The sequence below is a fragment of the Styela clava genome, chromosome 7 (genome assembly GCF_964204865.1).
Source record: "Styela clava chromosome 7, kaStyClav1.hap1.2, whole genome shotgun sequence".
Taxonomy (NCBI): domain Eukaryota; kingdom Metazoa; phylum Chordata; class Ascidiacea; order Stolidobranchia; family Styelidae; genus Styela; species Styela clava.
Window position 1 is genome coordinate 15,477,568 of NC_135256.1, and position 13,798 is coordinate 15,491,365.

The following is a 13,798-nucleotide window of genomic DNA, read 5'->3' on the forward strand; positions in this document are numbered from 1 at the left end:
CGAAGTCTAATAACGAATTCACTCATGCCAACAATAACAGTCATAGTATAATCAGGTACAGATTAACTCATGAGATGGTTCCCGCTATCGGCGACGTGATTCCATGATTCATCCATTCATCATGTCTCAACGTTATACCAACAAACATAAAAAATAGACAAACAAATCAATGAAGGATTTCGGTAAATTGCGCAAATCACAACTACTTGGCACTAACTCATTCAATATTGGAATAAGGATTTAGTTGGGTTAAGCATAATTCGATATAGGGCATGAAAACGGTCCAGTTATGAATCAAACCTGTAGATCTTTTATTGGATGACTAACCAACTTTTTCATATTCAAGTTGTTTGGTATATAATAAATAACGAACGATAATTTATCAACCGTAATCAAAAATTCGGCTTGACATACAAAGAATTTTATTCATTGGATATATTACATCACTATTTAAAAAAATAAACACAATAACAATTTTTGAAATTACATAAGCCTTCGTGGGGTAATGTCACATTTACACAGTTTTTATATAGCTTAGTTATTGGAAAGTCTTCGTTTCACATTTCTCCGGGTGGGCGATCGCGTGTGACGCTTTTCAAAATAAATTTGCATACAAAGGTTGTTTTATTGTACATACGAAGTTTTTGAAAAATGCACCATATGTCAAAAACTAAAATCAACCACAATTTATTTCCAGTGTAATTTATTTGTTTACACAAAACACCGAACCTGACTTGCGACCTTCAAGACACATACTGCACTATCTATATTTAAATATGACAAGTTATTTGCACGCAAATCGCCAACACAACGTTGCTATGGAACTAAACAAAGATCACAATGTTATTTATAAAATAGATGTATTCAAAATAGTTGATAGATCAGCAAAGACACTTTTGGAATTAGGGCGACGGCGAGGTTTGTGGTGATTGTATCAGAAATATTTCCGGGATTGTAAAAAATAGCAATATACTTGATAAAATTTCAGAAGTATTTGATGCTGTTATTATATATTTTGACTACATTTTGATTACCTCAGGAAAAACCGGGAATACGTGATACTGATTTTTCATCCCCCCCCCCCCCCCCCTTCACGAAAAAGACTATTTCGATCTTAATATAGAGAGAACACGATCTTAGTTGTGCAAGATTAGTACATTTCTAATAAATCTGGGTACAATCATACACAAACAAAAGTTCAAGGTTAGAATAAATTTTCTTCATTTTCGCATAAGTTAAGAAATAGGACAGGAATATCGTCACGTACACGTTACTTATTACCCATCTCATGCAGAAAAGTCATATCGAAATGAAACCCTGCATCACGCGATTACGTAAGTAAAAAAAATAAGGAACCGAAGTAAAAAAGGACGAACAGTGTATAACAAAAACATCTTACCTGAATCTGAATATCGTGAATATGTTTTTGTTGCTGCCGATATAGTTCTTGAAGCTGTTGAGCTTGATGCTGAAAATTTTATCCAATATTAAACTATAGCCAACTAAAATAATAAAACGCAAGGCCATGAAATAGGAAAATAGCATATCTGCTAGTTGCCTTTCTCCCGTTCTCTAATACAAGTATATATCCCGTAATAAAAAGACTCATTTATCCGTAGTGCGTGATTAAATAAAAGCGTAACGACATTTTAATGTTTACGTCCAGTATAAGATGCAAGGTCATACGTAGAACGCAGTAGTTTTCACCCAAGGACAGGCGTTTGTCTGTATGTATATCTGTCCTCTCATTCCGCATAATTATTTATTTAATGGCACATAACAGCACAGAGCCTTTATCTTAATTTTGTCAAACAGCTTATCTAAATATCTTCATCCATATTCTCTTTTTCTAGCAATAATCTTGATCTACATCCGAAATTCCATATACGTATTCCCTTCATTTAATAAACAACACATTGAAAACGAAGTAAACAACCCGGGCGACAGAAATTGGAGCGCACGGAACATACACTCATGCGCGTTTTGTATACCAAAACACCATGCCCGACGTACTCGATGAAATATTATATTAGGAATCACCAGAGCGCGAGCAACGAACGAGCGCGGCTTTTAGTAAATATGATGTGCTAGAATAATAAGGCTAGAAGATCACGAAAAAAAGAAACACACACAAACAAACAAATATACGCCCGCAGGCGGAGCAAAAACAACATCGTTGCGGAGCTGTTTACTTTTGCGCCTCCCACCTTATACTCTTTATTTTCCTTCGCGGTGTGTATAAATAAACACCATGGTTCGAGACGATAAACATTCGATAAACAATAAACATAACGACATAGATGTGAAGATGATGATTGAAACAAAATTGTTAAATATATGGCTGAGAATGTAGACCAGTGGCACGATTCAAGTTGGATGAATATGATGACATTATTAACCTCATATACACTTAGGGTATGAGTTTAAAAATATCAAATTTATGTACCTGCATTATGCATGCTAGAAATTTAGCGAATGGTCTGATCTGTGCGGAAACGTTTTTTTATATTTTACGGATACGGTACATAAAAACCGAATCAACCTGTTATGAGATAAGGATTGTGAGACGGTGTGCCTGGGTCAATTGCCGTTTTGATAATCAACAACAAGATGAAATTTTCCCAAATAATTCAAGAATGGAGGATATAAATATAAAGACACGCTTGTAAATTTCGAAAACGATTGATTTAGGTATACCCAACAATGCTAAAATAAATTCGATCAGGATCTCAAGCGTTTGTTATGGAAACTGAATGCTCCAAGACTCTTGTACTTTGTGAGGCGCGCAAAACTGATTTGTTGTTGTTGTGGGGGGAGGGGGCGAAAATAGGATTTCGATAACATTTTAAAATTAACACAGAAGCTTTGAAATTGAGATTTTTTGATTGTTTCATAGTGATTATTGTCGGGTAAAAATTGATAAAATGTCGAGATATGCTTTTGGTAATATCTTTAATGCTAGCGTGTGTAATAACAAAAAAACTGGTTAATCTACAATTTTTGAAACTATTTTACAGTAAACAAATTTATATTTAACAAGTATAATCGTTAATGAATTATGTTTGAAATGACGAAAGAGCATAAACAGCCAGAGGCATATCTTGGCCTCAAAATATTGGTAGTTATTGATATAACTGGTATAAAATCCTAATTTTATTGCTAAAAATACTTAATTCATGGTACATGGTCAAATTTGAATACCGTTTGACGTTTTTATTCTAATTCCGGAAAATCACAATGCTGCTATTATGTAATTTTGCATCGCTAATTGATTGTATAATTGGAATTAATTTCCCATGTTACCGAGAAGAATATAAAGAATATAACACCATGTTGAACCTAACAAAAATTCCGAGGTTATTCAACATCGCAAGATAGTCAGTCTTTATCTGATTAGAAAGAAGCACGTTCCTACTTTCTTGAGATGTAGCGGTACCAACGACTTTCAAGTTCAAAATATATCACTTGTAACATTCTAATTATCTTTAGTTGCGAAAACAAATTTAGTCCACTGTGACGGCGCCTTGAAAAGCTTTAAAAGGAGTCGTCAAAAATGTTTATCTATGCTATAGCTTGATGAAATACGTTTTCGTATTTCATTTTTAATACTAACGACAGAGGGTGACATTGGAACGTAGGGTACTCTGTTTTGTTGATACTATGTTTTTGTTGATAGATATACCCTTGACGAAAAATGTAACGTCAACAACCAATTCAACTTGATCCATATATATACAAGGTGTCCAGAAAAGTATTCCCTATTTTATTGAAATGACAATAAATTAACATTTGTCTTCGTTTAATAGTTCTTATTGTGCTTATAGTTCTCATTTATTATACAATAAAATTTATTTATAACGTGCAATATTTATTACTATAAAATCGGGCAATTTTTTTTGGACACTGTGTACATATTTTTTTTTCATAAATCACGCCATTTTGCGAACGGCCACTGACGTGCCTGACTATCTTGCATTTCTTATTTACACTCGTTCATAGACGTATAGTCTCCAATTTGCAAAACTTCACACAAAATACAAGAAAATAGGTTTTAAGTCGTGATTATATATTTAATTCGCCAATTAGAATGGTATAAAACTCCACAAATACCTACTTTGCAAATTAAAATTTAATACGACAAAAAGTATGCAAATTTCTACGTGTATTTCACGTTCTTTGATTAAAACTCAAAGTTAAAAAATGTCGTCAATCATGGTGGCAAACCAAAAAAAGAGGCAGTTATTAAAACTATATCATAATAAAATTTTCATAATTTTTCAAATGTGAATTATTTGAACTCAAAAGCGAGTTGATAGGTCAAGGATCACTTTTATTTGAAAAGAAAGTTAAAATATCGTATGTATAATTATTTGCAGCGTTTCAGTTTCCAATACAATTTGTTATTTAAAAAAAGATTTATGTTTATTTAAGAACAAAAGCTCTACTGCCTCAACCAAAACCCACAAAATACAAAATCCGGTTGTTAGGGGGGAAAAAGAGGACAGGATTTGTATTCGGCGATTTTTCCTGAAATCGATCAATATATCGTGTTTATTAATGGCTCAAGTACGCCGCAATATCTTACCATTTCACGTCGTACTCAACCATGAACAACGAGAAATATCATATTCAAGCTCTTTTTATTCATAAATCAAGCATGTCTGAGGTTGAAATAAAAATACCTTTATATGAAATATCTCCTATTTAAACTTAAGATTACACGGGTGAAAAATTGTTAGAAAGCACAGACATTCGAAGCTCAGCATTTAATTAAATATGTCAATGACCTATACATAAAGCCGAAGAAAAACGTCTGTGCCCGAAATTCCCTTTTTAAAAATATAAGTAGTACATAGCGAAAAATAACGAATGAGTGGGTTTAACTGTATAAACGTTTATTATGAAAGCAACTGAAATTTAACCACCAAAATGGCGTGCGATAATTTTAGTACGACTATTCACAATGTGGTTTCGAGTTATTCAATTATTTGCATTCAATGGAATATTTTTCAATTGCTGTTTTTAGTATATTACTATAAAAATATCCCAAAACTGAACATGTTGTGGTACTTTATAATAAAATTATTATGAAAAGTGTCAAATCATGTATGCGCTTGTAAGCAGGGGCCATGGCGAGGCCTTCAATAGATAACGTCGAAACATAGATAGATTCTTACAAAAATACATAAATAGTGATATAGCTGTATTTTGAAATCGACAACCAAAATTTTCATTTTTCCAAATTTTTAAAAACATTTTTGATAGGTTTCCAATTTCCGAAAGTAAAAGTCAGAGCGGAGTGAATTTCTCATAACTGCCTGATATTGTCATGAAATTTTGCATGTTGAACAAAATTTGAATAGTACAATATTTGGCACCACATTTAAGCATTTAAACATTGGTAACTTATTTATTAATTGTAGAAGATTTAGTTTAATGTAATATTTCAGTTAAAACGACAAATTGGGTTTTGGTATTTGGTAGCTGTTTAAAAAAAATTATATAAATAGAATCAGAAATAGTTTTATATATTCCTATATTTATTTTTGACAAAATTTTTTTTAGAAAGACATTTGAAAATTTGATTAATATTTTTAAAATTCCCAGTAAAATTGTTCCATTATTATGACATTAATGAAAGTTACCAATTTTTCAGTCAACCCGAGTGCTACTGTTCCCATGTATGACTATCTAACGGGCAATCTGACTTTGGTTGATTACACACCAACAAACTGACAGTCAAGCGAGGGCGATTGCGGACATTACTTTCAAAAAATAAGAGGACGAAGACGTGGGAATTCAAATTTGTTTATTTTTTTTTATTTCAGTCAAAATTATCATCACAATTATCAGTATTACGATCTGAAATTGTTGTAAACGACTACGGAAAATATTAAAAAAGAAAATTTCCAAACAAAACATTTTCAATTGATATTGCGACAACAAAATAAGTCATCGACTCTTTGCCTTCCAGCGACATCCCTAACTCAAATAATGTTTGTTTTGGTAAGCTGAATCACAAATTTGTAATTCTCCAAAATAGGAAAATTGATGACATAGACTCATTTTCCGAGAAAGTGGTAAAAAAATAAAACAGATTAAAAACTGATGACAATTAGTTGACCGTCTCTAAGGAAATGAGCCTGTTTGTGTTTATACACATTGAGTAACTAAACAAACGTGAAGATAGGATCTGATCTTGCCATGTTTGGAATAAGGTAAAATGCTAAATATCAAACGTCGGTTTTCTATAACCCATCTATGGGTAACTATTATATTTTAAAAAGTCGAATGACAAAACTGACCGAATGGGCACACAGTGGCCACAGCTTGACGGGTCGACGCGGTAATAAGGTACAGATAAGGATTTCAATTGTGCGTGAAAACGTCAGAATCGGACACGGGTCACGTCACTATCATCCATGTTCATCAAATTAGGCGTTTCCATAAAATGGCAATTGCTTTGTAGGTCTGTAGCACGTCCGTCCGCATTTAATAATTGTCTTCCTTACTCGCTCAATATTTCTGGTGAATTTTAAGTATGCCAAGTTTTACATAAAATTGCAATAACACTGTCATTTCAAGATACTGAATTAAATAAATTTACTATCATCAAATATTGAGATTACCAATATACGGGATATTTGTGTTCATATTTTATTTAAAAAAGTACACAGCGCGAACACGAATTTTACCCGAACCACCTGTCTATTTCTGTTCAATTATTATCAATTTGATGATGCTGTAGATATAATAAATAGTAAGAATGTATTGCTTTATCGCAGGTGTGACTTCTGTGAATTTGGAATTTAACCAAAACGACAAATGCCTATTTCCAAACAAACGATAGAGCCAGAAATTTATATTCTGATCCCTGTTTGATGAAAATGAATTGAATGCCACATTCAACAAGACCAATAATTAACCCTGAAGGCAAAATACGACGATGTACCAGAGTGGGAGATTATACCCAGGATTTCGAAGAACACTACATAGAATATTCCATACTTCAAAAACTGCAATAAATTGACCTACAGACTTAAATGCAACTAAAAATCGTCGCTTCGTTGATATTCTTAGACAAAGATTACACAAATATTAGCGTGTTTGAAGAATCATTTCCAAGTCGCTTGCTACTGTTGTCGGGTATTTACTCGTTTCCCGCGCATTTTGACCTTGTTTACTCAGTTGCTTTCCGCGCCAATTTTTGGCGCCCACGAAGGAAACAAGATGCAGATGTACGATAAGGGACAAACAAACAAAACTGTCGTCTATCTCTTGATTATCGCCGACTGAATTATTGGTTACTTAGCATTGAGAATATATGAAACAAATTTCCAATCAAGTATGGAGCGCACTTGCGATTTTAAAACGGCCGGTCTCACGTGGTGTAAAAACTGCAACTCGAAAGACATCTGCTTGTAATCTTGTAATACCCAGAGCGATGGTTAGTCATATAACTTGTTTAGAAGTAAATATATATAGTCTGGCGATACAAGGCTGACTGATCGTGTTATTTGTCAGTTTGCGGAAGGCCGTGAAAATAGATAACGCCGTTTCACGCTCAATATCATCTCGGGTATTCATCTACTGTCCAGTTGACGAAAAAATCTATATATATTCCAACGTGAGTAATGAATTAGTTAGTCATATTAATTTGCCATGATTTACTTTACCAAATGTAAACATATGAAGTTATATTTCATCCGAAGATACCACAATGTTACCAATGTCACTCTCTATTTGCAATGATAAATTCTGCAGTGCGTAAGAAATATTTGTACCAATATTCACAAAGGCCTAAGGTGTAGAGATGTGTTTTCCTTTTATTATACAATAACAAATAAAGGTTAACTGACCTGTTGAGCGGCCATGACTTGATGTTGTTGCATCAGCGACTGCAGTTGTTGGGGAGACAATATTTGTTGGGATAGCAGTTGCTGGATCTGCAAGTGAAATAATATACCACTATTTATGTTATGATTCCAGTTTGCACAATATATTAAACAAAATTTTGAAGCAATAAATAAGCCACGATTTTCAAATTACAATTCCAAAACGCCGCACATCTTATTATCATTTGTGTATGACAGTCCAAAGGCCCTCTACGTTGAGATTGTCCAAATAGCGTTTGAGACTATATCTTCATTCCTATTGTTAACCGGGGGCAGTTGTTCGTTTACGCCTTATTATTATTAAAAAGGGTTAAACTAGAAAATTTGCTGGTTGCAACGTGCTGCTGAAGGTAAAAAAGTGTTTTCTGGCAACGGGGTTGACAAAAAATTGCATTATGCTGGGATATATTCGGTAATTTAAAAATGAAGTTCGGCGTCCCCGAATGCTTCAATGTATTATATTTCATTCTCCAAACAAGGAAGCTGTTCCCGAAGCTCAATACATGACTATTTCATACTTGATATCGTTTAATGAAAATTTGATAAAACGTTTGCACGGTTTTGTGTATCCCGACTGTTTACAGGAAATAACAATCAACTCCGTTGTATAGCATTTCTTCCGCAGTACTGCGTATTGAACTTTTTCTCATTCTCGTTGCACACGCGGGCGAGTATTAATTAATATTATTCTTCCTATTGCAACAAAATTACGTAAGTCTTGCTTGCACAGAGCATTTTGGGGACAGAAAATTGAATAATTATTAATCAAACTATTTTGACCACTGGAATCTTCAAAAACAAAAATACAAAGCAATGTACATATTTTTACAGTTGCATAGAATAAATACAGTTATGTGAATCTGATCAAAGCAATATAATATATCAATGGTTGAGTCATAAGAAAAACTGTGTCACCTGTTGTGACCCGAGTTGGGAAGATAATAACGAGGCTGGATTGAAGGGAAGTCCTCCAGATGGTACTCCTGACGCAGCTGCGGCTGCAGCAGCAACCATTGCCGCTGCAATTGGATTCTCTCCTCCTGATTCCTTAGGGTTAGATGCGTCACCCCGGTTGCTATTGGGGGAATCGGCAGGTGGATGACCAGCCACGATCGCTGCTGTGCAATTCACTGTCTTATCCAATTGTTTCAAACCACCAGTCTGTTGTTGTTGCAGCAAAGATAGTTGCATCGCCTAAAACGGATGACAAAAATGACGCCTGTACTTGCGGAAAGCGCCTGTTTTACACAGAAGGCGGATTGTTTTCGCATGTCATCCGCAAGCATAATACACAAAAACGTCAAAGTGTCACTGTCATGAGTGAAGTATTTCTTGTACGAAACCAAGTCCAATATGTCGGGACAGCTTGTAAAGCAAAATCAGATAATTGAACAGAACTGAAAAAGGGTGCTTGATCCAAATATTCAAAAATATATCGAGCAATATTTTCAATCACTTATGCGCGAATTAACCGTCGCCTAAATTAATTACGAATTTAGAATTGCGCTCACTTGGGGCGGCGGTCAGAAGCATCAACCACAATTCGAGTTCTCTTCGATCGGACAGACTGTAGTTTACAAAGATAGGCTTTTAAATCATTCTTTTGTAAAAAGTTTGTGTCGGAGTAAAAGACATTAATAAGACGTGTAAATCCAGGTAAGAGGGCTAACTTGAATTACGATGTACCACTATTGCGAATTGTAACGGCATGGATGACTAGTACATTGAACGACCCTTTCAGTCATGCTCCAAGTATGTAAATGAATTTGGGTTATACTATATAATAACAAGTTGGCCTACCTGGAACAAAGCATTTATATCGATCGAAATTGAAGTACAACGATTTGTTTATGTACTTCGAGGCGGGATGGATGGGTGAAGGCGACAGCACGTAAAACTAAGGCTAAATCTAATTTGCTTTCGGTTTCTCTGCCAGTTATATGCCAGTACACGACTAAATCACTTGTATTCCATCAAGAAATCGATGCTTCAAAACACGATTCTTTCACATCGATAACATTAATTCAACATTGCGGAAAATTGTAATCTGACTAGCGCTGGTAAGAACGAATTTGTGACAGGAAAATACAGAGAAATCGAACAGCAAGAGTCAGTGTCTATTTCAATATCCAGGACGGCCAACTTACATTTCAAGCGCATTATTTTGTTATGCTCTTAACCAAGCAACAATCGTGCGAATTCAAGTTCAAATTGATATGTGCAACTCGGCCTACCGTATGTGGATGATGATTATATATAACTCAAAGAGGCAAAACGAGACAGCAAAACATAAAGCGATATCTGAAGCGCAACAATAATGTATATTGAATTCCAAAACACTTTTCCCGTAGTATTAAATCTAACCCATATGACTATATAGTAACCGTATTGCTGTTCGACGTAAGCATATACGACGTAAAAATATCAGTAAATTAAGCGACGTTTCGTATAGCTGGTGTTTCTACTGTGTTTTCGAATATTACCGGGCACTAGATTTAATGTTTTTATGAATGGTCCAAAACTTACCTTTTGATTAGAAGTAGTGAATTTATCTTGTACTGGTGGTAGAACTTTTTCCTCGGCTTTTGGCGTACCGCAATCACCAGAACTTCTCTCCTGCGTTGATTGGATGACTCGGGAGACTATCGAAGCAAAATCAGTAGCTTTAGATTCGTCCGAATAATTTTCAGCCGACTTCAGACCCGATGAATCAATTCTTGGAGAATTGGCAACCAGTGAAACAATATCTGTTGATTCTAATGAAGCACGATTCGATGTTTTGTGCTCGTTGTTAAAAATTACATTAGTTTTGTGCATTCCGGCATTTGTAAGAATGTCGGTAATTCTACAATAGACCGGAGATACTGTATGACCAAGATAAAACTTTGGTTACTTCAATAAACAACAAAACAAAATCAGCAAGGTGGGCGTGGACATCGAATCTTACTTTAAATCCAATTATTGCAATATGTTCATTGTTAGTTTAAAAATATAGAAATTCGAAATACTTTGAAATATCAACAAATGCGATTTGTTTTAAATTTGTTGTTCTTTTTCTTAATTAATCCATTTCCACTAATATATTAATCATGGCTTATAGTAATTGGTACACGAAGCAAAACAAGGCCTTTGGGTTGTAAAACAGTGATTTTATCAGATTTGTAAACCATGTTATATATTATAAATTAACAAATATTTAAAATTATATCAAGTTTTCGAAACTTTTCATGGAATTATTTAAAATTATTGGTTCATATTTCATGTTAGGTTTCAGTCCATCTCCGCTTCAACCTAACATCTGACAAAATGACATCAAACTTATCTGCACAGGCGTTTCTAATATCACGACAGGCAGAGAGAATATTATCTATCATGAGCAACGGGAACAAACAAGTAATAAGCTAGCAGCTATACACAATAAAATTTATAGAACCTCTTCATTGTATAGATATATTATGAAAAAAAATGAAAGTCCTCGTTTCTATTTATTGCATTGCCCTTCTGTTATAACCCAAGCTCATATACTCATTCTAGATAAATTGCGTTCCTCTTTCTTAACTCGGAGTGTGATAAACGACAGTCTCAAATCATTAGCAGTTATATTTATGCTAATAAACAGGAAACGATCAAATCGAAAACTCTTTATTTTGATGTTCTTAGCAAGTGAGGGCCATAGCAGATGCGGTTTGTTTTAACTACGGTTCACGTTAGGCACAATTGAATAGTTTTGATTAGGAAGATTCGCATCAAACAATACTGTTATAAAAGTGCACTTTCACATCTTGTATAGAGCTATAGATGCAATGACAAACGCAGCATATTCCCAATATAATATTACAGCAAGCATAGCCAAGGTTAAAGTTAGGATTTACAAACTAAATAATTTAAGTTTTAGGAATTCCCGAGATTGTCAATTTTCGTTTTTAAAATACAATAACGTGTAGATGCTGATAAACCTTGCACAAATTTCTAATGGGGTAAAGAACAATGCTACCGGTAGTTTAATGTGATTACAGGAACTTACATCGACGGCGACGCATATTTTTAATATTTCCTAATGCAAACCATTGCAGGGTCATTGGAAGCACAAGATAATAATTAGCAATCAAATAAAAACAGATATAAGTTGTGATGACGTCAACAACATCCCACTGAAAGTAGACTAAAACGTGAACCTCGTTTTAATAATGGCCAGTCGCGTGATACTGATAAATAGATACAATCGTAAAACAAACTAATTTGACATTTTAGTTTCATGTTGAGTTGTAAATTATAGAAAGGATGAAAAAACTGCATTGAAGTCACATTAGTAAAGTTTTTCATTATATAAACATGCGTTTACAACTGTCATCATTAAATTCACGACAAATCTACTCGAAATGGTAGGATTGTTGAAAAAGCTTATACTGTATATTGATCTATCGCAGATATCGATATAATACCTGATTAAGTAATTGAGTATTTTGTGTTGAAAGTTTCTAAAAAGTCTGTGGAATTCACTTCCGTCTAGAAGTTTGCCTGACAATATCGCCTTTATGAATTTTAACATATATTTACCAGTGTCACTACCGCAATAATAAATCCAACTGTCTGTGATCTGCCAGAAATCATCTGTCGTTCTACGTGAGGTCTCATGGCATGGTTTTGTGAAAACTTACATACCTTCCCTACCCTAACGTGAGTCTTTCTCACACGGGTAGGAAAATGACCTAATTACTTAAAAAGTATGGTTATATGTGTTTCGAAACATGTCGTTACAAAAATTCTGTAGATAGAAATGACATCAAAATCGATTGTTCTCGCCTGCTGTACTAAACACTCACTCTGTATTACTACTTTTAACGGTTACATCACGACGCTGATGTTGAGCAATTTTTGTCTGAATCAGAAACTACATCGACTACTCTAGAAATAGTTTATACACAACTATTTTTGTTTACATTTGTTCACTATTTTTATACTGCAGTATTGTCTATCTGCCTGGGGCTCTTTTCGTGATCCACTCAAGTTACATTTCATATATTCTGTGAGTGAAGTCTAGTTTCGAACTTACTGCAACTTTTATTCTTCATTATCTCAACTTCAATCCAAATTTACGTGAAATAGCAACAGGGCAGGTCCTATTCATTCAATGTTCACTGATCAGAATCGACCTCGGATATCTTGCTCATTTTCGCCTTGTCTCGTTATCTCAATCGCCGGCAAATACAACATTTTCTCATCGCAATATTTTGAAGGAAACGGCGGCGACGCAAATTTTTTCTGAGCTTATCATTTTCATTTACGAGCAAAGAAGTACTATTCAGTGGTAACTCGTATCCCAATGAAAAAATGAATTCCCGAATTCTACTTTAAGTTAACGACAAATTAGAGATATTATTTAGATCAAAGCATTTTTTGATTTTTTAGAATAAAAAGAAGACATGACTGGTACTGAACATGAGCAAATTTGCCCATAACTTGTCTTCCTCTCGAACCAGGAGTATTTTTTCAAACTAATTTAATTAGCATTCTCAAAAATGGAATATGCTAATCCAAACGCGGGTAAAGCTCGGGGGAGAAGAGATGCTTCTGTGGAAGACACTTATATAAACGAAACGCCATTTTGAACGAATGAACTCGCTACAGATTTAGCAACCAAAAACCACAATATAAGTTGAACATATTAATTACCACCTAGTAGCATGTAGCATTACTCTCGGTTAACGAAGCTGTAATGCTCGCGTGGCGCCGAACTCTTAAAATTAGTTTTATTTTTGTCGTTTTTAACCACATCCGAACGTTTATGCGTAGTCGATTGCTGCCGCGTCAGAGTTGGGGGCTATTATGGTATTAATTGTTGTCTTTCTTCAAGGGTCTCGTTCTCTCGCTTAGATTCAATTTGCGGCCGAAACGCAACAAAA

General features: G+C 34.4%; 1 protein-coding gene across 2 annotated transcripts in view; it reads right to left on the reverse strand.

The window, feature by feature from the left end:
• The window catches only part of LOC120327565 (uncharacterized), a 39,890-nt gene extending 29,135 nt beyond the window's left edge, over positions 1-10,755 (reverse strand). The window contains exons 1-4 of one of the 2 annotated variants that reach the window (XM_039393886.2): positions 10,422-10,755; positions 8,811-9,089; positions 7,860-7,946; positions 1,400-1,468 (exon numbers count right to left, since the gene is read on the reverse strand). In XM_039393886.2, the coding sequence (XP_039249820.2) occupies positions 1,400-1,468; positions 7,860-7,946; positions 8,811-9,089; positions 10,422-10,712 (726 nt within the window). In that variant the 5' untranslated portion in view covers positions 10,713-10,755. The remainder of the gene's footprint in view (positions 1-1,399; positions 1,469-7,859; positions 7,947-8,810; positions 9,090-10,421) is intronic. The other variant, XM_039393887.2, reaches the window with a different exon arrangement.
• Between the last annotated feature and the right edge of the window lie 3,043 nt (positions 10,756-13,798).